The sequence below is a fragment of the Octopus bimaculoides genome, chromosome 15, assembly GCF_046866305.1.
Source record: "Octopus bimaculoides isolate indiv1 chromosome 15, ASM4686630v1, whole genome shotgun sequence".
In the NCBI taxonomy this organism is placed as follows: Eukaryota; Metazoa; Mollusca; class Cephalopoda; order Octopoda; family Octopodidae; genus Octopus; species Octopus bimaculoides.
In genome coordinates, this window is record NC_142942.1 from 42,053,704 (window position 1) to 42,074,461 (window position 20,758).

The 20,758-nt window shown below is 39.1% G+C and overlaps 1 protein-coding gene across 6 annotated transcripts in view; it reads left to right on the forward strand.

Moving 5' to 3' along the window:
- LOC106884496 (S phase cyclin A-associated protein in the endoplasmic reticulum) overlaps positions 1-20,758 on the forward strand; it is a 277,529-nt gene that overhangs the window by 78,087 nt on the left and 178,684 nt on the right. For all 6 annotated transcript variants that reach the window (XM_089363778.1, XM_089363782.1, XM_089363777.1 and 3 more), the window contains exons 7-13: positions 686-1,620; positions 2,323-2,466; positions 4,179-4,221; positions 5,267-5,381; positions 7,570-7,681; positions 8,660-8,800; positions 20,007-20,108. In XM_089363778.1, the coding sequence (XP_089219904.1) occupies positions 686-1,620; positions 2,323-2,466; positions 4,179-4,221; positions 5,267-5,381; positions 7,570-7,681; positions 8,660-8,800; positions 20,007-20,108 (1,592 nt within the window). The remainder of the gene's footprint in view (positions 1-685; positions 1,621-2,322; positions 2,467-4,178; positions 4,222-5,266; positions 5,382-7,569; positions 7,682-8,659; positions 8,801-20,006; positions 20,109-20,758) is intronic.

Genomic DNA, 20,758 nt, shown 5'->3' on the forward strand with positions numbered 1-20,758 from the left:
ATATATATAGGTGAGAAAGTTGGTATGTGAAAGCACGTGGTTGGATGTATAAAAGATAATAAGAGTGAAAAAACTACAGAAGGCTTGTGTTACATGGTTAAAGTATATATTTAAATTATGTCAGAAAAATGTTCGAAAAATGTCATAAAATCTTTTTGGTATATAAACATTGTATTTTGAGAAATAACCGGTTTCGTGTTGTCTTTTCAAATTTCTCTACTTCATTGTGTCGTGTTCACTCCAGTTATATAAATATAAATATATAACTATTCCCAGTGGCTTTTTGAAACTGGCACCACCAAGAAGAAACAGTATCATTGACAACAGCATGAAACTGTTATGATCTCTTGGACATTGACTGATGAGGAATTGGTTACAAATTTTCTGTTTGTTATGGTTTTGTGAAATTCTCTGTTATGTTTTTGTTTAATTTTTCTGTTTTTATTAAATCTTCGAAACACAAATACACATGTTGACAACTTTCTCCATCTTGTTAGAGTAACACCCAATTTTTTCTGCTGTTTTAATGGTGATACTACGTTGAAAAGATATCACTTTCTTGTCTGTATCATACAATACATATTTCAATGCTTCTAGAAAAAAAAAACATATTTGTTTGTGTCCATTTATATACACACATGGTTGTTATGTACGTTATATATTTTTTAATTTTTTATTTTTCTAGATGAAGCAGATGGCTGGGAGACTGTGCAGCGTGGAGGCAAATCTAAATCTCGAAACCACAACAATAATAATAACAGTAATGTTGTTAATAATAATAATAATAATAGTAGTCGATCTGAAAAGTCTTATAATAATAATAATAACAGTAATAACAATGTAGCTGGTTTTGCGAAAAGCCGACGCTCAGAAAAATACTCAAATAATCGAACGTTTGTTGAATCCAACAACAACAACAACAACAACCATAGTTGTAATAACAGTCATAATAATAATAATAATTCAAATTTCTCCAAGTCCACCGTTTATCTTCCTGGTCAGAAGGACCGTGTCTTCAGCTCTTCACCAACTTCCATACATTCTAACTACATTTTGCCATGTTTTTCTGATCAGAAACTCCACACAAACTGCCCCAAATCTCCCCAGCCCCACAACAACAACAACAACAACAACAACAAAAACAACAGCAGCCACACAAGAGCATACCATGGAAACCATATGACCCCGTTGTCGTCATCGTCGTCGTCAGTGAAACACTCTGTCAAGTCCCCTCCAACTCCCTCGGGTGCAGCGGAGCATGGAGGCCGGACTGGCAGGACTCAAAGGCGCGAACACACTCCTGACCGGTTCTACGGGAGCCGAACCTGGGACTCTGGGATCGGCCTTCATGAGAGGACGCATAGTAAAGAGAGCGAGAAGGAGAACATCCCTGTGCTTGGTTGTGATCTGGATGCCAACGACGGGGATGATGAGGCTGAAGATGAACTGTTGTTGGACATATACGAACTTGAGGATTACAACTCGTTGAAAGACGAGGAATCGGACCATGTTGTATTCAGTGAAACTGAAGAACTACATTCAATGTCTTCCCAGAAATCTCCAGAAATCTCAGATGACGACAAAGTGAATTTTGATGAGGATGAAAAGAAAGCATTTGCTGTAAGTCACCTCACTCTTTACTTATATTTTTATACTATCGACATTTTTTGGGTGCCATTTTAGCATGCAGTCTACTTGGCCATTTACACTTTAGCATGAAGTATATCCCTAACCTAACCATAATTCTAATCCTAATCCCTAACCTTAATTCTAATCCTAAACCTTTACTCAGATCAGGTTATTTCACAGTGTAGGCTTCAGATATTGTGGTAGACTGCATGCTAAATTAGCAATCAGTTTTTCAAATTATTTTTTTTAACACTTTAGCAATTAAACCAGTCATATCCAGTCAAAGTATTCTGCCTGTTTTATGGTCAAACTGACCAGATTTGGCCTCTCACAACAACCCTATAATATCACTCTAAAAATTAAGTTACCTCCTCAAAATCTCATATCTACAAGATAATGCATAATTAATTTAAAACATAATGAATAAAAAAGTATTACATTTGACGGAATAATGTAAATGCTAAACGGTTTATCTTGTAATACTTCAGTTACCATTCTGCTTTAAACAAAGGACTGTAATAACAAAGTTATTTAATAAATTCTTCATTATTGCAAAATTAATTGAAACAAAAGCAACAAAAAAGTTCAAAATATAAAAATCTAGGCTTTTTGCTTCTTTCTGGTTAATTATTTTTACTTTTAATGAATCCATACTTTATCGAGTGTGTACGTGTGATGCTTTTTATTTTGCAGGAACTGACTTCAGCCTTAGATGAAGCTGACAAGTTAAGCAGTCAGTTGGAATTGGCAAACCAACAAGAACAAAATTGGCTTGAAAAACTGGCGCAAGAAGAGAGTACTCCGATTGCTGATGTTGAAACAGAAAATGAAATTGAGGTTAAAACTTGCTTCTTTCATTCGAATGAATCTGCACTCAGACAATGATCATCATTATTTTTATCTCTTTCCACTTCCTGGCCACTCCTACCCTCTCTTCCACAATATGAGTAGCTGTGTAGCTCCCGTACAACAAGAGAACTGTTCTGTTTTGGCCCCTCCTTAATATTTTAACCTCTCGTTTCCAAGCATAAAGCCACCTCCTTCTCTACTGTAGCCTCACTCACTTGAAAGGGATCTTCATCATACAAGCTGCATGGTCACCTCACTTGTGCTGGTGCCATGAATAAAGCACCCAATACACACTGTAAAGTAGATGACATTAAGAAGGGGATCAAGCTGTAGAAACCATGCCAAAGCAGGCATTGGAGGATGATGCAGACTTTTGATCCATTGGATCCTGTCAAGCAAGTCCAACCATGTTAGCGTGGAACATAGATGTTAAATGATGGTGATGACAACGATGTGTGTTTGTGTGCACCCATGTATTGGTTTACCTTTTGCCAATAAATATGTACGCTATTTATTTGGTCTTGACTTCTATGATTATTGCTAGTTTGTCAGATTTCTTTTGTCACACATTCGGTGACCTCTTCAATGACTATCTGCGATGGTTGTAAACCACTTTCCCATGGAACCACATGTCTGGTCATGGGGAAATATTACCTTGTTTGGAAACAGGTAAGGGTTGGTGACAGGAAGAGCATCCAGCTTTAGAATATCTGCTTCAACAAATTCTATGATTATTGTTAGTTTGTCAGAGTTCTTTTGTCACACATTCGGTGACCTCTTCAATGACTATCCGTGATGGTTGTGAACCACTTTCCCATGGAACCACATGTCTGTTCATGGGGAAATATTACCTTGTTTGGAAACAGGTAAGGGTTGGTGACAGGAAGAGCATCCAGCTTTAGAAAATCTGCTTCAACAAATTCTGTGTGATCCCAAGCAAGTATGGGATATGTGAACATTAAAACAATGTTGATGATGATATAATTAACAATAAAGGTGTAGAAATGGCAGTCATTAAAGAGAAAAATAGAATAATTGTGGTATTCCAGCTCTCTGTGCTCCTAAGTTCAAATCATGCCAAGGTTACCTTTTGCCAGCCGTCCTTCCAATAAGTTTTTAGTCAAATTATTTGACCATTGGATGGACTATTTTATAGTATCTGAAGCAGCAGTTTCTGTTCTGATTTTAAATTGCACCAGAGCTAAACACCCCTCACCATAAGAGTGCCCTGTCCACTGTGGAGAAGTTAGACTACAGCCTGCATTGATAAAATTGTAATGGTGTGCTGAGGCTTTCATCCATCGCTGATGAAAAAATGACTGAATGGAAGTTTCATTTACTTTATTGGAAAGTTTCTTTTAAATTGTATCATTTAGTGATAGTCATTTCCCTAATAAACACGCACACTATTTACTTGATCTTCATTTCAGCTTTATTATTATTATTATTATTATTATTATTATTATTATTATTATTATTAGTTTATTTGTCAGAGTTCTTTCATTACACATTCTGTGACTTCTTCAATGGCTATTTATTCTTCTCTCTATCTTGTCTTCCCTCTGGTTTTGTTCTGTCTATGCTATCTTTTTTATATATATATATATATATATATATATATATATATGTATATATTAAACGAAAGCTGACATAATTAAAAGATTAATGGAAATGAAGAATATTTCATGTTTTAATTTCAGAACACGGATCTGAATTTAGAAGCTTTAGTCAATTCATGTGAAGGTAAGTTTATTTTACAGCTTGACTTGTTCCATTGGAATTTGGTAGAATGGTTAATTAACAATACATCATGAATATATCAATAAATATTGAAGGAAATATCAATATTTGGGATATTGTTTGTTGCGTTGTCTTGGGACTTGGTTCATGGAATCATAATCTTTGCAATTTGCAGTGTTTGCTTTTCCATACTGATCTTGATTGAGTTGTCTGTTTCTCTCAGCCAAGGAACATGTTGTATGTAAGATTCAACATACTGAGATATTGCCTCACTGTCTCTAATGATGTCATCCTTGGGCATTTTCATGCAGCTGGTGTCTTCCATCATCATCATCGTCGTCGTTTAACGTCCGCTTTCCATGCTAGCATGGGTTGGACGATTTGACTGAGGACTAGTGAAACCAGATGGCTACACCAGGCTCCAATCTGATTTGGCAAAGTTTCTACAGCTGGATGCCCTTCCTAACGCCAACCACTCTGAGAGTGTAGTGTGTGCTTTTACGTGCAACCGGCACGAAGGCCAGTCAGGCGGTACTGGCAACGGCCACGCTCAAAATGGTGTATTTTACATGCCACCTGCACAAGAGCCAGTCCAGTGGCACTGGCAACGATCTCGCTCGAAAGTCTTTACATGTGCCTCCGGCACAAGTGACAGAAAGGCAACGCTGGGCACAGGTGCCATCACGATTTTGCTTTCACTTGCCCCAACAGGTCTTCGCAAGCCGAGTTTCCAATGAAGGAGACAGCTTGTGTTAGAAACATAAATTGTGACTAAGGTTTGGTGGAAGATTTTAATTCAGAACTTTTTAAAACGAGGCATTTGTACTACAGAGCCAGAGGCGGTTTCTGGCCGGTTGGTATTAAAAGAGTTAAAGATAAGGTGTGATACAAGGTAGATTTGTCTGCTGTATCTAGCAAGTTGAGTGACTGTATAAACGCTATTCCCTTGACTTTTGTACCGGTAATATTTGGATTTCACTTCATTCTGTTTGGATTTGTATCCAATCCTTATTATTGTTTTTTTTTTTTCATTCTATCTCTCAAATAGATTCTGAAAGTTATAAGAGTAAGTCGTGGGGAGAAATTGTCGACGAGGCCGACGCCAGAACTCCAGGACACGGCGTCCATATGCATGAAAAACTTTCTTCTCCATCTCGTAAACGGTAAGTAATTATTGCCACCTTCACCTCTGCATGATAGATACAGGTGTGGGTGCGTGGTTAAGAAATTTGCTTCCCAACCACATGGTTTTGAGTTTAGTCCCAGTGTGTGGCACCTTGGACAAGTGTCTTCTGCTATAGCTCTGGACTAACCAAAGCTTGTGAGTGGATTTGGTAGGTGGAAACTGAAAGAAGACCTGTGTGTGTGTGTTTATGTTTGTGTCTCCTTGTCCTTGACATCATGTGATAGTTGTAAACGAGAGTCACTGTCATACAAGCAGTATCATTTGTTTCCAAAAAATTCTGCTTGTCTGCAAGGAAATATTTCCTCTCTTGGAAATGGGTTGAGGTTGGCAACAGGAAAGGCATCCAGTCACAGAAAATCTGACCCACGCAAGCTTGGAAAAGTGAACATTAATAGTGACAATGAAAATTCTTTCATTACCTTCTCCATGTTTATTGTCTAAGTTTCACAATTTCCCTTGAGTTTGCTGTTATCTGTCTAGTTCAAGGATACTTTTTGGATTGGTTTTTTTTTTGAGACGTTCTGTGGCCAAACTGGAGCAGAAGCCCTACTATCAGTATTATTTCTTGCTTGATCAGTAAGGTCTTAGGATTAGCTGCTTTCTTACTGAGATTCTCACCACTCCTAAGCATGGGGCTAAAACCCTTATTTATTAGTTTCAGTTACAAGGGTCAATACTAGTAATCTTCTAGACTTACAAGCATGCTGTCTCCCCTTTTCGTTTTTTCTATAGTGACTCTTATGGTCTCCTTTCCTTGGAGCTGGCTGCCTCACACCTCCAGCACTCAGACACATCTGTTTACCTATATGCACTTAACATAGCATAGACCGCTGAGCACATTTTATGAAAATGAGACGGCCATACACACATAAAAAAACAAAACATAGTTAAAGTATCTTCTTAGTATATAATGGTGGCAAGTTTCACATCATCTGAAAAGTCATTAGTTGAACTATTAATCCTCTTGCATTCTGGTGGGTATCGGAGCATTTGAGTGACATTAGACCCCCAACACACATCCATATATTAAATGCATCTATCTGGGCCATGATCATGGCCTGTCGATCTGTGCCTGACAGCCATGATCGTGGCCTGTCGCACTTTGTGTTAAGATGGCTACTAAACATGGTCATTGGATACGTCTCGTGCATACACATTATATAAGAGGCATGTGAAACTGTGTTGTGAAATAAACAAACTTTTGGATCAGTTCCAATATGTTTAGTTCATATTTGACTGTAAAAAAGCCGTTTTCATAGCAGTTTGCCATGGAGAAAATTTTTGCTTTTGGTAAAAATTGTTAAACACACCAACACTCATTTCAGAGCGCCCCCTGTGAACCAATGTATGCAGTTCAAGCTTTTTAGTTATTGTCAGCACTGGATACCAATTGGGACAACCATGAAATGACTTTGGTTGTCATAGCTTCCTTATAGAAAGTCAGTCAAAACTATCTGCATGTGATGTAGGTAAATGGCTGTTGTAGTTTGTCCTGTGGAATGACTGCTAGTGTTTTTACCTTAAAGTGAAGACTTTCTGCATGGCAAACTGTTGTGAAAATTGCTTTTTTTTTTACAGGTCAAGCACATCCTAAATTCATTGAAACTAATCTGAAATGTTGTTGCCTCATTGAATGCATGAAAGCAAGAACTATGTGTGGCTCTAGGCAAAGGTATGGCTGAGATAGGTGCAGGTGTGGCTGTGTCATAAGCAGTGCTTCCCAACCACATAGATCCTGGTTCAGTCCTGCTGTGTGACACCTTGGGCTGGCCAAAGCCTTGTGAGTGGATTTGGTAGATGGAAGCTGAAAGAAGCCCATTATGTAAATATATATACAAGCACACATATACATATATGTGTGTTTGTACCCCACAATCACTTGACAACTGGTGTTGGTGTGTTTACATCCCTGTAACTGTTTGGCGAAAGAGGCCAATAGAATAAGTACCAGGCTTGAAAAGATATGTATTGAGGTCGATTCATTCAACTAAATATTCTTCGAAGTGGTGCCCCAGCATGGCCTCAGTCTAATGACTGAAACAAGTAAAAGATATATATGTATACACACAAATACACACTATTTAAATGTATGGCAGGCATTTAAAGAATTAATTAGGATTCTTCTGTCTTTTTCTCTCTCCACATCACCTCTTCTTTGGAATTAGGTCTCCCACTGAACGAAAGAAGCGTCATGAACAGAAGCAAGCCAAAGCACAGGAACTCCGTACAAAACTGAACCGAGAGAAGGCTGCTAGATTAAAAGAAATCTCAAGGAAGGTATGAAGCCGACTATTTTTGGTCATTTTTGATTGCTGTCTCTTGGATTGTTAGCATCAATTTGGATACGATGTAAGCACTACTTCATCAATTCTTCTCATCCTAACACCCCATACTGACTCTACTCCATCTCTGCTAGTCGTCCACTTGTCATAAACCTCAGCCCCATCACCTAAACTTCATTGTAACCCCATGTCTTAACTATAAACTTTAACTAAATATAGAAATAAAGTTTTTGTAGAACCACCCACCATTTCAAATAAGTTTTGGTTCTGAAACCCACCGCTACTGCCACTTCAATAATTCTCCCTCCCCCCATCCAAAACTGACTTGAAACTATAAAATTCTAATTCTGAAATATCATCGGACTAGAGATAACCAAGTTACAACAGGTATATAGTCCATTTTTTTAATTCTATAGTGCATTGTTATACCTTTCGAAACCTTTTATTCTTTACAAACAATACACAATGCTTCAAGCAAACTACAATACTCTCTTATAAAATTAACTCTTTCATTGTTAATAACATATGGAATCACTCCATCACACTGACTTACATCCCTAGGCTTTACTTCTTAATCTTACAATGGTTATGATCTGAGGATCTTGTTTGTGTGTGTGTACACACACACACACATACATACATATACATGTAAAAGCATCCTTGCTGGTGACATAAAAATGACCCACTACACTCTTGGAGCGGTTGTCGTTAGAAAGGACATCTCGCCACAGAAACCATGCCAAATCAGACAGGAACCTGGTATAGGTTTCGATGATGTAATTGTGTATTTTTAGAACAACATTGTATGATATGTGTGACAGGCCAGATCTGGCTGGTTTGAACATAAAACAGATAGGATACTTTGAACGGATATGGTTGCTTTAAATAAGTTGGTGCTTAAAAGTACCTCTGAAAGTTGACCATGTCTGTCTCATCGGTTTAATTTTTTTATTGTATGTATATTATTACCCAGGTTGAAGAGGTTCGAGCTTGGAAAGATGATTTACTTCGTCAGAAAAAGGCTACCATGGAACGGAAACTACTTCAGGCTGAAGAGAAACGCCAGATGCAACTCAAAATGAAGGCACAGAAGGCTCATGATGAAGAGGCCAAGGTTAATATTTAATTGCAATTACCTGCCTGGTTTTCATATTGCTTCAGTGTAGCGTGTTCATTTATTGTGAATGTTGTTGTTGTTGTTGTTGCTATGGCTTCCCTTTTCTTTTTTTTGTTTCATTGTTTTAAAAGAATAACTTTTTCATTTCTGTTTTAACACAACTGTCCTGTAATACTTTAACTTCAACCTGTCTCTAATTACACTCACATATTCACCTGGAATATTGCACAAGTGCTTTACACACCTGGCTGCCCTCTACATAGAACAAGCAGACCACCTGATTAGTTAGTTGATTCACCCAAAACAGATGTTAAATGTCAACATGCATCCAATAGCATTCAGTGTCCAGACTACATGACATTATATCTTGGAATGATTGTAGAACATGGTCTCAGACCCTACTAGCTGATGGCATTTTTTAAGTAGATGACACCTGTAAGTCGGTTCTAAATCTTAAAATTACTCTTCCATGTGAATCCTTAAACATGCTGGAGATAATTTCTTCATTTGGTTATGTTGTCACATATGAGGCCACAGTGAAAGGTTTTAGAGGTGTGAAGCAGTGGTTCTCAACTGGGGTCCATGTTGCCCTTCCCTTGGAGGTCCATATAAGATTTTGTTGTTAGAATTTTTCTGCAATAAATTAACCACTTTTTATACAGTTCCTAATAATATTTGATTATAAAAATACAGCAGTTTTTAAACATTGAATGACTAATGAGGGTCCCCACTTCCTGTGTAAGATAGGAATCAACGGGGTCCATAAGCAAAAACTGGTTGAGAATCACTGGTATAGAGAATTGAAGTGATTGTATTTTCTGATTGGTTGTTTATTATATAGCCATCAGAATAGTGAACTGAACTCCTGCTCAGTTTGAACTCAGAATGTTAGGAGATGGAGAAAATAGTGTCTGGGTATTTAATCATTTAATCTACCACTTGAAGTGGAGGTGCAATGGCCCAGTGGTTAGGGCAGTGGACTCACGGTCATAGGATCGCAGTTTCGATTCCCAGACCAAGCGTTGTGAGTGTTTATTGAGCGAAAACACCTAAAAGCTCCACGAGGCTCCGGCAGGGGATGGTGGCGAACCCTGCTGTAGTCTTTCACCACAACTTTCTCTCACTCTTACTTCCCGTTGCTGTTGTGCCTGTAATTCAAAGGGTCAGCCTTGTCACACTGTGTCACGCTGAATCTCCCCGAGAACTACGTTAAGGGTACACGTGTCTGCGGAGTGCTCAGCCACTTGCACGTTAATTTCACGAGCCGGCTGTTCCGTTGATCGGATCAACTGGAACCCTCGACATCATAAGCGACGGAGTGCCAACAACAACAACAAGTCATCAGAATAGTGAGTTGAACTCCTGCTCAGTTTGAACTCAGAATGTTAGGAGATGGACAAAATAGTGTCTGGGTATTTAATCATTTAATCTACCGCTTGACCACCTCTACCATTCCACTGCACTCTGTCACTTCCATCAACATCATTCTTAATCTATCATTTAATGCGTGTGCATGCGTGCGTCTAAGGTTGGGTCTTCCTGTTTCATTCTTATTCCATATGAATGTGTACATTTGCTGCTGATATAGATGTTTTGTTACCTGTTGTATTGACTGGTTGTGATGTTTGTGATGGTGTTGTATTGATGGTTGTTTTGTCTGGTGGTGAGCAGTTAAATCTTTTGTATTGACTATAGTGTGGTTTATATTTGAGACATGGAATATCAAATATTGAAATATTCCTGTATAAGTTGTTTTACTTTTTTTTTTTTTTTATAAATGTTAATTAGTTTTTATTCCAAATAATGTTTGTTACATAATTACAATTAGGTTTTCTTTTGTTGGTGTTTTTTTGTTTTTTTTTTTTTACTTTTTGTGTCTGTCTTATTTGTTAATTCTGGGTGAAGTGTTTGTTGCATTATTTAATGATATATTTAGGAAATCTTTGTTTTTCCCCTCTTCACAGCACACAAAGGGCTCTTAGTTTTATCTTCATCATCATCGTCATCATTTAACATCTGTGTTCCATGCTAGCATGTGTGAGATAGTAGCACAAGAGCCGGCCAGGCCGAAGCCTGCACCAGGCTTCTGTGACTGTTTTGGCAGGATTTTTACAGCTGGATGCCCTTCCTAACACCAACCACTCAACAGAGTTCTGTAGGTGATAAATATACAGAGAATATTCTCATCAGCTGAATTCAAATTTATCAGTTTTATTCCTTATGTATCTTTTCTAACAAGCTTCTGGTGAAAAGCTTTTGTTCCCATTTCCATAACCAAGAAATTCCTAACTTCCAGTTCAAGAAAGACCTGGAAGGAATTATCAAGGTCTTGTCTGGACAAATCCCCATATCTTGACACTTGATAGAAAGGTGTTAATGATTAAATATAGTTGTCTATAGAATTATAAGGCTTAGATACTGAATGGAAAACTGCTTTTGTAAATGATGATGACTCGTCATTTGAGAAGATTTGTCAATACAAATGAAACCGTAGTCTCCGCCAATGCTAGTATCGTGGAACTGGCACCTGTGCTGGTGGCACATAAAAAGGAACCATTTACACTCTTGGGGTAGTTGGTGTTAGGAAGGGCATCCAGCCATAGAAAACCATGTTAAATCAGATTGGAGGATGATGATGATGATTCTTTTGTATTTGATCTTAATTCCTTCAAAATAGTCTGCTTATCTCCCACAGGATAGCGAGCAATGTCTATTTGCTTCAGTAGAATCCACAGTGGATCATCTAACTTTACCCCTTGTAACTTAAACTTAGCTTGGGCCAACAACTCTACCGCTGGTTGTTATGAAATTTAGAATCTAACTCTTTACCCCCATTGCAGGCTCTTACATGACTCATAAAATTACTAATCAATGAAAATCCTGCTACTGTGTCAGATGACAAGGACTCAATACTTCATACATGTGACATTTGTACACGGACTTTTTCAAGAATATACAGAAAGTATAAAAAAGGCAAACTTTGTGTGTTTACTCAAGCTGTGAACAATAACTACTAAATCTTCTTTAAACCATACCCTGTTGTCTTAAAAAGCGAACATATTGAATATTGTAGTCTTAGGTAGACAGTATCTGAATACAAAACAAGATGGGATAGTTATCACTACAGCATCTTTGAGCATAGGTCTGCTCTGTCGGTATTGACTCAGAACTAAACAACAGCAACTCTTGGAGGCAGCAGATCTGTTTAGCATGAAGCTAGAATTATCTGTGGCCCTGGAGGAAGTGATGTGACTCTACATACATCAGTTTTTACTTACTGTAATTTCTGCCAGAGGTGACATAAATGCTAGAATGGAGATAATATAATTCTTCATATTTACTATCTTTTATTGATGTTGTTCCCACCTGTTATGGTTTTTATGTTTGATATTCATTTGTGAGTCTTAAGTTGCTGGATTATTGACCACAAAATCAAGAGTTTAAATGTTACTGTTGCCACTTTGTATTCTCTCTGTCCAAGATGCCTAACTATGTTGATTCAAGATTGTGTGACAATGTGGAAAAGCCTGGTTCTATCTTTGATCCCCCCTTTTTTATAAATATATTCATATTTATTACCAGCATTTAAAATTCATCTTTTCATGCTTGCATATATAAGATCACTCCTCCCCCCCCATACACACATACATATTAGAATGGTACTCAAAGGGCTTAGGTTTTAATTATTCAGGAATCTCTTGAAAATATGCTTGTTGTCTTCTAGTTAGAAGCCAAGTGGTTGCTATAGAGATGAGAGGACATCCTCCTGTCATGTATTTATGGCTTCTTCGCATCAGATACCTGGGAACTTTTGCCTTCTTCACAATTTAGTATAAATTTAAGGGGAAAGAAATTATTGATGCTGTTAATGGTGTGGAGAAACAAGCAACGAAACACATGGTTCCGAGTTCTGTTCCACTGCATGCCATCTTGGGGAGGTGTCTTCTTCTATAGCTTTGGGCTGACCAAAGCCTTGTGAGTGGATTTGGTAGACAAAAACCAAAGGAACCTGTTGTGCACGTGTGTGTGTGTGTGTGTGTGTGCATTTGTCCCCCTCCACTGCTTAACGGCAAAAAAAAGATTGATAGACTGTGTACTAGGCTTAATAAAATAAATACTGGGGTCGATTTGTTTCAAGTTGGTGCCCCAGCAAGGCCGCGCCCAATGACTGAAACAAGTAAACGTTAAAAGAGACACACACACACACACACACACACACACTGTTGTAAGAAAACAAATTCATTTACTTGTTAACATGTTGTGGCTTCAGTTGTTGCTGTTGTGACATGTTGAATAGAGATAAAATGACAAGACGATTTTGTGTGTGCGCATGCGTGCATTATATTTTCATATTCTGACCATGGGTAAACTCTGATCAAAGGAAAATCTCGGTATTGTTGTTGGTCCTTAATGCTGTGAGTGGGTTTACAGAATCTTCTAGAAAGCCTGTCTGAGATGACTTGTAGTATTTTCTTTCATCCCTCCACATTCTAGGTTCAAATTCTACCAGGATCAACTTTATTTTCATACTTCAGGATTTATCATCATCATCATTTAATGTCTGTTGTCCATGCTGGCATGAGTTGGATGGTTTGACTGGACTGGCATGCTTGAAGGCTGTGCCAGGCTCCAGTCTGATTTGGCATGGTTTTCTATAGCTGGATGCCTTTCCTAATGCCAACCACTCCGAAAGTGTAATGGGTGCTTTTACGTGCCACTAGCGCAGGTGCCATTTGCATGACACCAATATCTGCCATGATTGCAATTTTGCTGAGCTTGATGGGTCTTCTTTTCAAGCACAACATAATGCCAAAGGTATTGGTCATTGCCTCCATGGGGCCCAAAGCCTGAAAGGAACCAGCCACATAATGTTATCAGGGTATATTTCAATTAAGTTTCCAAATTATAGCAAAGAATCTAAAACGACAATCAATAAAGTAATTGTAACATCTGTCTTTAATTTTTTGTTCTGCTTCTTTGTGAAGATGTGTAGTCTAGGGGTAAGGGTGTTTGTTTCACAGTCATAAGGTCCATGGGTTCAATTCCTCTACTGGGGAGAAAACATTGTGTCCTTGAGCAACGACACTTTATTTCATGTTGCTACATCAGTCTACTCGGCTGTAAATGAGGACCACCATTGCAGTGCTGGTGCAGGTCTCTCTCCCTCCAGTTGTCACACCCTGAATGTTCTGCTGGGGAAAGAGTGAAGGGAACTGATAGAGAGAGAGAGAGAGAGAGAGTGTGTGTTGATGTCTACCTGAGACTACAGAGACACTTGGTTTTTGTTCTGAAGTTATGTTGTGTTGTTTGTGCCTTCTCAAGCCATGCCTGGCTCATTAGGGCCGGTTTCATTGGTGTTTAGGTTCCCCATGTGTAAGGGACGCCGGTCAGTCTCAGATGAGCTGCTTAGATGCAGGAGGAAAGAGTGAGAGAAAGTTGTGGCAAAAGAGTCAGCAGAAGTTCACCATCACCTTCTGCCAGAGCCACATGGAGCTTAGTTGTTTCGCTCACAAACACACACATTGCCTGATCTGAGATTCGAACCTGTGATCCCGCGACCGCGATTCTGCTGTTCTAGCCACTAGGCCATGTGCCTCCATGTTCTGAAGCTATACTCGCTCCCAAGTGATAGCTGGCTTCTACCATAAACTCTATTTTCTTCCTAAGTTGGTGTTTGGATCACAAACTGTTCAGTCAAATCATGCTGGAATTTTTATCTCAGGAGTTATTTAGTCTCAGAATCATCATCATCATCATCGTTTAACGTCCGCTTTCCATGCTAGCATGGGTTGGACGATTGACTGAGGACTGGTGGACCAGGAGGCAACACCAGGCTCCAATCTGATTTGGCAGAGTTTCTAATGCCAACCACTCCGAGAGTGTAGTGGGTGCTTTTACGTGCCACCGGCACGAGGGCCAGTCAGGCGGGTACTAGCGTCGGCCACGCTCGAAATGGTGTATTTTATGTGCCACCTGCACAGGTGCCAGTCCATCGGCACTGGCAATGATCTCGCTCGAAAGTCTTTTCACGTGCCAGGAAGGCGACGTTGGTAAAAGTGTCATATCCATAACTTTCCATTTTCCTCAGACTACATTACCATTTTACCTTCCGCACTTACCACAAACAGTATAAATAAGTCACTTCACAAATAACGTGTCTAGCCCACTTTTAACTAAATACAAGTTCTCTATTCACTCTTCTTTGTATTAAATATCTAACACCACTTGTTCAAATTATTAGTGTAATACTCCAGTTGTTAACTTGTTATACACTTATATTATACTTATATCCCTTCTCTTTGTTTATTTGTATCTTCTTCCTTTATTATTCTTCTTCTTATTATTGTTCGTGTTGTTGTTCTCTGATGGTTCTGTTTCGTACATTTTCTAAAATTTTCTTTTCAACCAACCATTCTTTGATTTTTACCTGTTCTACACCATTATAATCTTTTAATTCTTTCTGTATGGTTTACACTCTGCATGCATGATTCCAGTTAGTGTCAGTGGTATTTAAGTTATTATTATTATTATTTATTATTATTATTGTTGTTGTTATTCTTTATTCGTTGTTATCGTTGATTTTAATATTATTAGGGCAGTGGACAACTGAATTGAGAAGAGGTTCGACACCAAATATTATTCTATTGTCCTTTACATTCCAAATTCAGATCTTGCTGGTCTGATTAAACCAACCATGCCCTTCTGTAAATATGTGTCCTTGTGTCTTTATTAGTGGTCAGTGGATGGATAAATCATCTGACCATCAGACTAACTGCTCTGCAGTATTTTATCACACCTTTATGTTGCTACATCAGTCTACTCGGCTGTAAATGAGGACCACCATTGCAGTGCTGGTGCAGGTCTCTCTCCCTCCAGTTGTCACACCCTGAATGTTCTGCTGGGGAAAGAGTGAAGGGAACTGATAGAGAGAGAGAGAGTGTGTGTTGATGTCTACCTGAGACTACAGGTGGCACATAAAATACACCATTTCGAGCGTGGCCGACGCTAGTACCCGCCTGACTGGCCCTCGTGCAGGTGGCACGTAAAAGCACCCACTACACTCTCGGAGTGGTTGGCATTAGAAACTCTGCCAAATCAGATTGGAGCCTGGTGTTGCCTCCTGGTCCACCAGTCCTCAGTCAATCGTCCAACCCATGTTAGTTCAAATCCCAGTAGGGTTGACCTTGTCAGTTATTTATCGGGTTGAAAGAGTACATATCAATCGCACACTGGGGTTAACACAGTCTTCTTCTTTCCACCAGATGGCGTGGCTGTATATCTATGTCAGAAACAATTATAATTACTGAGTTTAGTTCCGACAAGAGTTTCAGGAACATCAGAGCTTCAGACTAAATACCTTACAGTATCTACTTAAGTTCTGGGTTCAAACCCCACCAACACTTTATTACAAACTTTATTTGTAACGCTGTTTGTTCTTTCTTGAGCCATGCCTGGCTCATAAGGGCCAGTTTCCCGGTTTCATTGGCGTATAGGTTCCCCACCTGGACAGGATGCCAGTCCATCTCAGGTGAGCTGCTAGATGCAGGAGGAAAGAGTGAGAGAAGGTTGTGGCGAAAGTTCACCATTACCTTCTGCTGGAGTCGCGTAGAGCTGCGAGTCCACTGCTCTAACCACTAGACCATGTGCATCCACTGGTCTGATAAAGTAGGTACCAGTAATATACTGAGGTCAATTCAGCTAATTATGCCCCCCCTCCCTTCATCTTCCTATTTGATTGTGGGTTGGCGCCAATCTGACAAACTATTACTCTCTTTTACTTGTTTCAGTCATTTGACTGCGGCCATGCTGGAGCACCATCTTTAGTCGAGCAAATCGACCCCAGGACTTATTTTTTGTAAGCCTAGTACTTATTCTATCTGTTTCTTTTGCCGAACCGCTAAGTTACGGGGACGTAAACACACCACCATCGGTTGTCAAGCGATGGTGGGGGGGGGGACAAACACAGACACACAAACACACATACATATATATATATATACGACGAGCTTCTTTCAGTTTCCGTCTACCAAATCCACTCTCAAGGCTTTGGTCGGCCCGAGGCTATAGTAGAAGACACTTGCCCAAGGTGCCACGCAGTGGGACTGAACCCGGAACCATGTGGTTGGTAAGCAAGCTACTTAACCACACAGCCACTCCTGCACCTATTCTATATTTTTAAAGTTTTGTAGATATTAAAATTGGTTGAGCAACAGACATAATGCTTTGTGCTATTTAATTATGTCTCTTTATGTTCTAAGTTCAAATCTCACTGAAGTTAACTTCAAGTTTAATTTCTCAGACTTGTGGGTGAGGGTAACATTAGAATTAGTAAATGAGTACTAGGGTGACTAGGGAGGTCACCCTAACACCCACCACCCAATAAAAAAATTCCTGGCTTACCTAAGAAATTATTATTTAGTATCGTTATCAGTTTTATTTTGTATTTTCTTATTTGATTTTGTTTTCATTTTTCTCTGTAAATATTTCTTCCTGGTTTATATTAACGAATTCATGTTAAAATATTTGAGTTATTCACATTGATTCCTATTTTCCCTGTGTCTAATTATCTACACACTGCTTACATTTTACTGTATATTTATTTATATATGTTTAAACTGGCCCTTTTTCCTTTCCCCTGCCATACTGGTAGGTATAATCCTGTGCTTTGTGCTTACCCCAGTTCTTTTTAAAATGCCAAGTACACCTGAGAAAATATGTCTCCTGGAATAGAACACCTATCGTTGGTTATAAATTTTTGTCTGGATGCAGGATTTGAACTCAGCACTAGGCTGTCACTAAGCTCCTCTCAGTAATACAGTGGGTGTCTATCCTACTGCCAACAAAAGTGATCTGCACCTCCACATGGTACCTATTTGTAAGCTTATGGAGTGAGGGTCTTCAGTATCTTTGTAGACGGAGCAACAGAAATCCAGTCAAACACTCAAATAATCCATTGATACTGGTGCTATGTATACAGCTGTAACCCTCAGATATTGGTGGTATTGTTTATACTTCACTTTTGTAATTAGGGATAACATAGCATAATTAAAACATATTTCATTGACTCGCACTGCCCTTCTTGTGAAACAGCCAACTTGACCCAGCAAAGTTAATGTGGCTTGACCAGTAAGATTTGAACTCATGATCTAGTGGTCTGTGGTCCACTATTTTAACCATAACAAACCAAGCCTTTAATTCCCAGAAGTCCTGTCTCACTTTATATTCTCTATGTACACCTTGTGCTTCCCTACCATCGTTAATAGTGCAGAAGGAGGAAGGACTCTGCTATAGTTTGTGGTTCCTAAACTTGTTTGGCCTGCTGCCCTCGTGGCACATGAGCCCCATTCCTATCATGCCCACCACCACCACTCACCATCATGAACATGGAACACTTTCTGCAGCAAATTCCTAACAACTGTATTTCACAAACAAAACTTAACCTAATTAACCCATTATTTCATTGTTCTGGCCACCCCATTCCCCCCCCCCCCCACTTTCCTTCAGTGCCCTTCCTCCCCCCCAGATCATTCCACTGCTCACAGTGGGGTGGTACCACCCTCTTCCAGAACCACCAGTTTATATCATCATCATCATCATCATCAACATGTTTCTTTTTCTTACCTGGTATTTGTTGGGTGGTTCAAGTGCACAGCATCTTCCAAAATGCAGGTTTGTGGTTGTGGTTTTGAATTGGTGGTGTGATTCTGAAGAGTAAGATGCCATATCTTTCTGCAACTGTTGTGATTAATTTAGGCATGTTTGTTTTGGTACCAATGCTGGAAGTGTTTTCTTTCTCTTTTGGGGTCCTCTCCACCTTCTGGGTGTCGTGCCGGTTATAAGTTACCACTGGCCGAAACAAAACTAAAAAGATGTGTTTGTTATGTATATCAGTGTAGAGGTAATTCTACTAGAGATAGTTAGGGTGGCAATTGCATTCATTTAGCTTGTTCAGAAGGATGGAGACCTTTATAGTAGTGGTAGAAGAGACAGGGAGAGGACACAATGTATGTGAGCATGTGGTGGTTGTAGTTGAAAGTACAAGAGAGAGAGAGAAGGTGCAGTATGTCTTTGAGTCAGTGGCTGTTGTAGTAGGAGTAAATGAGACAACAGTATGTGATCCTGTGGGTATTGTAGAAGTAGAAGAGACTAGCAGAGGACACTATGTCTGTGATCCAGTGGGTATTGTAGAAGAGACAAGGCAAGGACACTATGTCTGTGAGCCTGTGGCTGTTGTGGAGGAGGTATAAGAGACAAGGTTGAAGAGACATGGCAGTGAGCTAGCAGAAACATTAGCATGCCGGGCGAAATGCTTAGCGGTATTTCGTCTGCCGTTATGTTCTGAGTTCAAATTCCGCCGAGGTTGACTTTGCCTTTCAACCTTTCGGGGTCGATTAAATAAATACCAGTTACGCACTGGGGTCGATGTAATCGACTTAATCCCTTTGTCTGTTCTTGTTTCTCCCTTCTATGTTTAGCCCCTTGTGGGCAATAAAGAAATAAGAAGAGACAAGGAGAGGACACTGTGTCTGTGAGCCTCTGGGTATTGTAGAAGTGGTAGGAGAGACAAGGAATACCCTTTTCTTTTAGTGATGATATTCTTGTAGGGGCACCTAAACTTTCCAGATTTTGTGGCTGGCTAACATCCTCCTCATGTTGTAGTAGGCTGTGGCTGTCTTCTGTCTCCTCCTTTTGTCTGTACTGTTGTTTCCATGTTATGGTTGAATCATTTTGAGATTTTAGGGGAGTTACAAGTTTTGGTTGTGTGAAGGAAGTGAAGCGACTTGCTTGAGGGTTCGGTTTTGCGCCGACCCGCCATCTTCATCAATTAGGTATGAAGTGAAGTGATTGATATTTCTTATTCGTCTGTATGTGTATGTCTCTATGCACATGTGCATATATCTCTCTATGTGAGTACGTGTATGAATATTTGTGTGTTTGTGTATATATACATATGTATGTATATTATCATATACACTCATGCATGGAGTTTTTTCTTTCCTCTACTTAATACAACAAACCTTCCTTCATTGGTTCTTTCTCCCTGGGTATCTTTTTTCAACACTACCTTCTTTTCCCTCATCCTCCTCTTCCTCTGTCTGTCTGTCTGTCTGTCTGTATGTCCCCTTCTCTCTCCATGTAAACTTACATCGAACTAAACCCGAAACAATGAATGAATCGACGCTCGTTGGTTTATATTTTCCAGGCAAATGAAATTGCCTTTATCAACTCTTTGGAGGCTCAAAACAAGAGGCATGACATTCTCTCGAAGCACCAGGAGTCTGAAGCCAGATTGCAGGACATGCAAGTAGGTGCACCAACTTGCAGCTTTGGGGAGGTTGGGGATCACTCACACAACACATGCACGAACGTATGTTTGTCTGTGTGTGTGTGTGTGCGTATATACGTATATATATATATATATATATATATATATATATATAGGTTTGTGAGTATATGCATGTGTGTATATATGTGTTTGAGTACATGTATTTATATATATATATGTGTGTGTGCTTGTGTATGCATTGATGCGTGTATATATGTGTGTATGTATGGGTGTATACATATATATGTATACATGTACACAAACATTACTATTACTACTATTTCAAAAATTACTGACCCTGCTGTTACTATGTCACAAATGTATCAATATTATTATTATTATTATTATTATTATTATTTTATTGCTGTTGCTTCTACAAACACCACCATGGCTACTAATTAATGTCATATTATTACTATTATTATTATTATTATTATTATTTCCACCACCACAACCTCTCTTGCTTGTTGATAGAGTTAATGTTTTAGTTGTAATCATTTCTAGAGAAGTGGGTAAAAAACTTATATATGGCTTCTTGTTTGTGTGTCCCTTACTTGGAAACAAGGTTTGTTGACAGGGTTAGGGTGTCCCACTGTAGAATACAGCTTCAACCAGATTTATCCAACTCG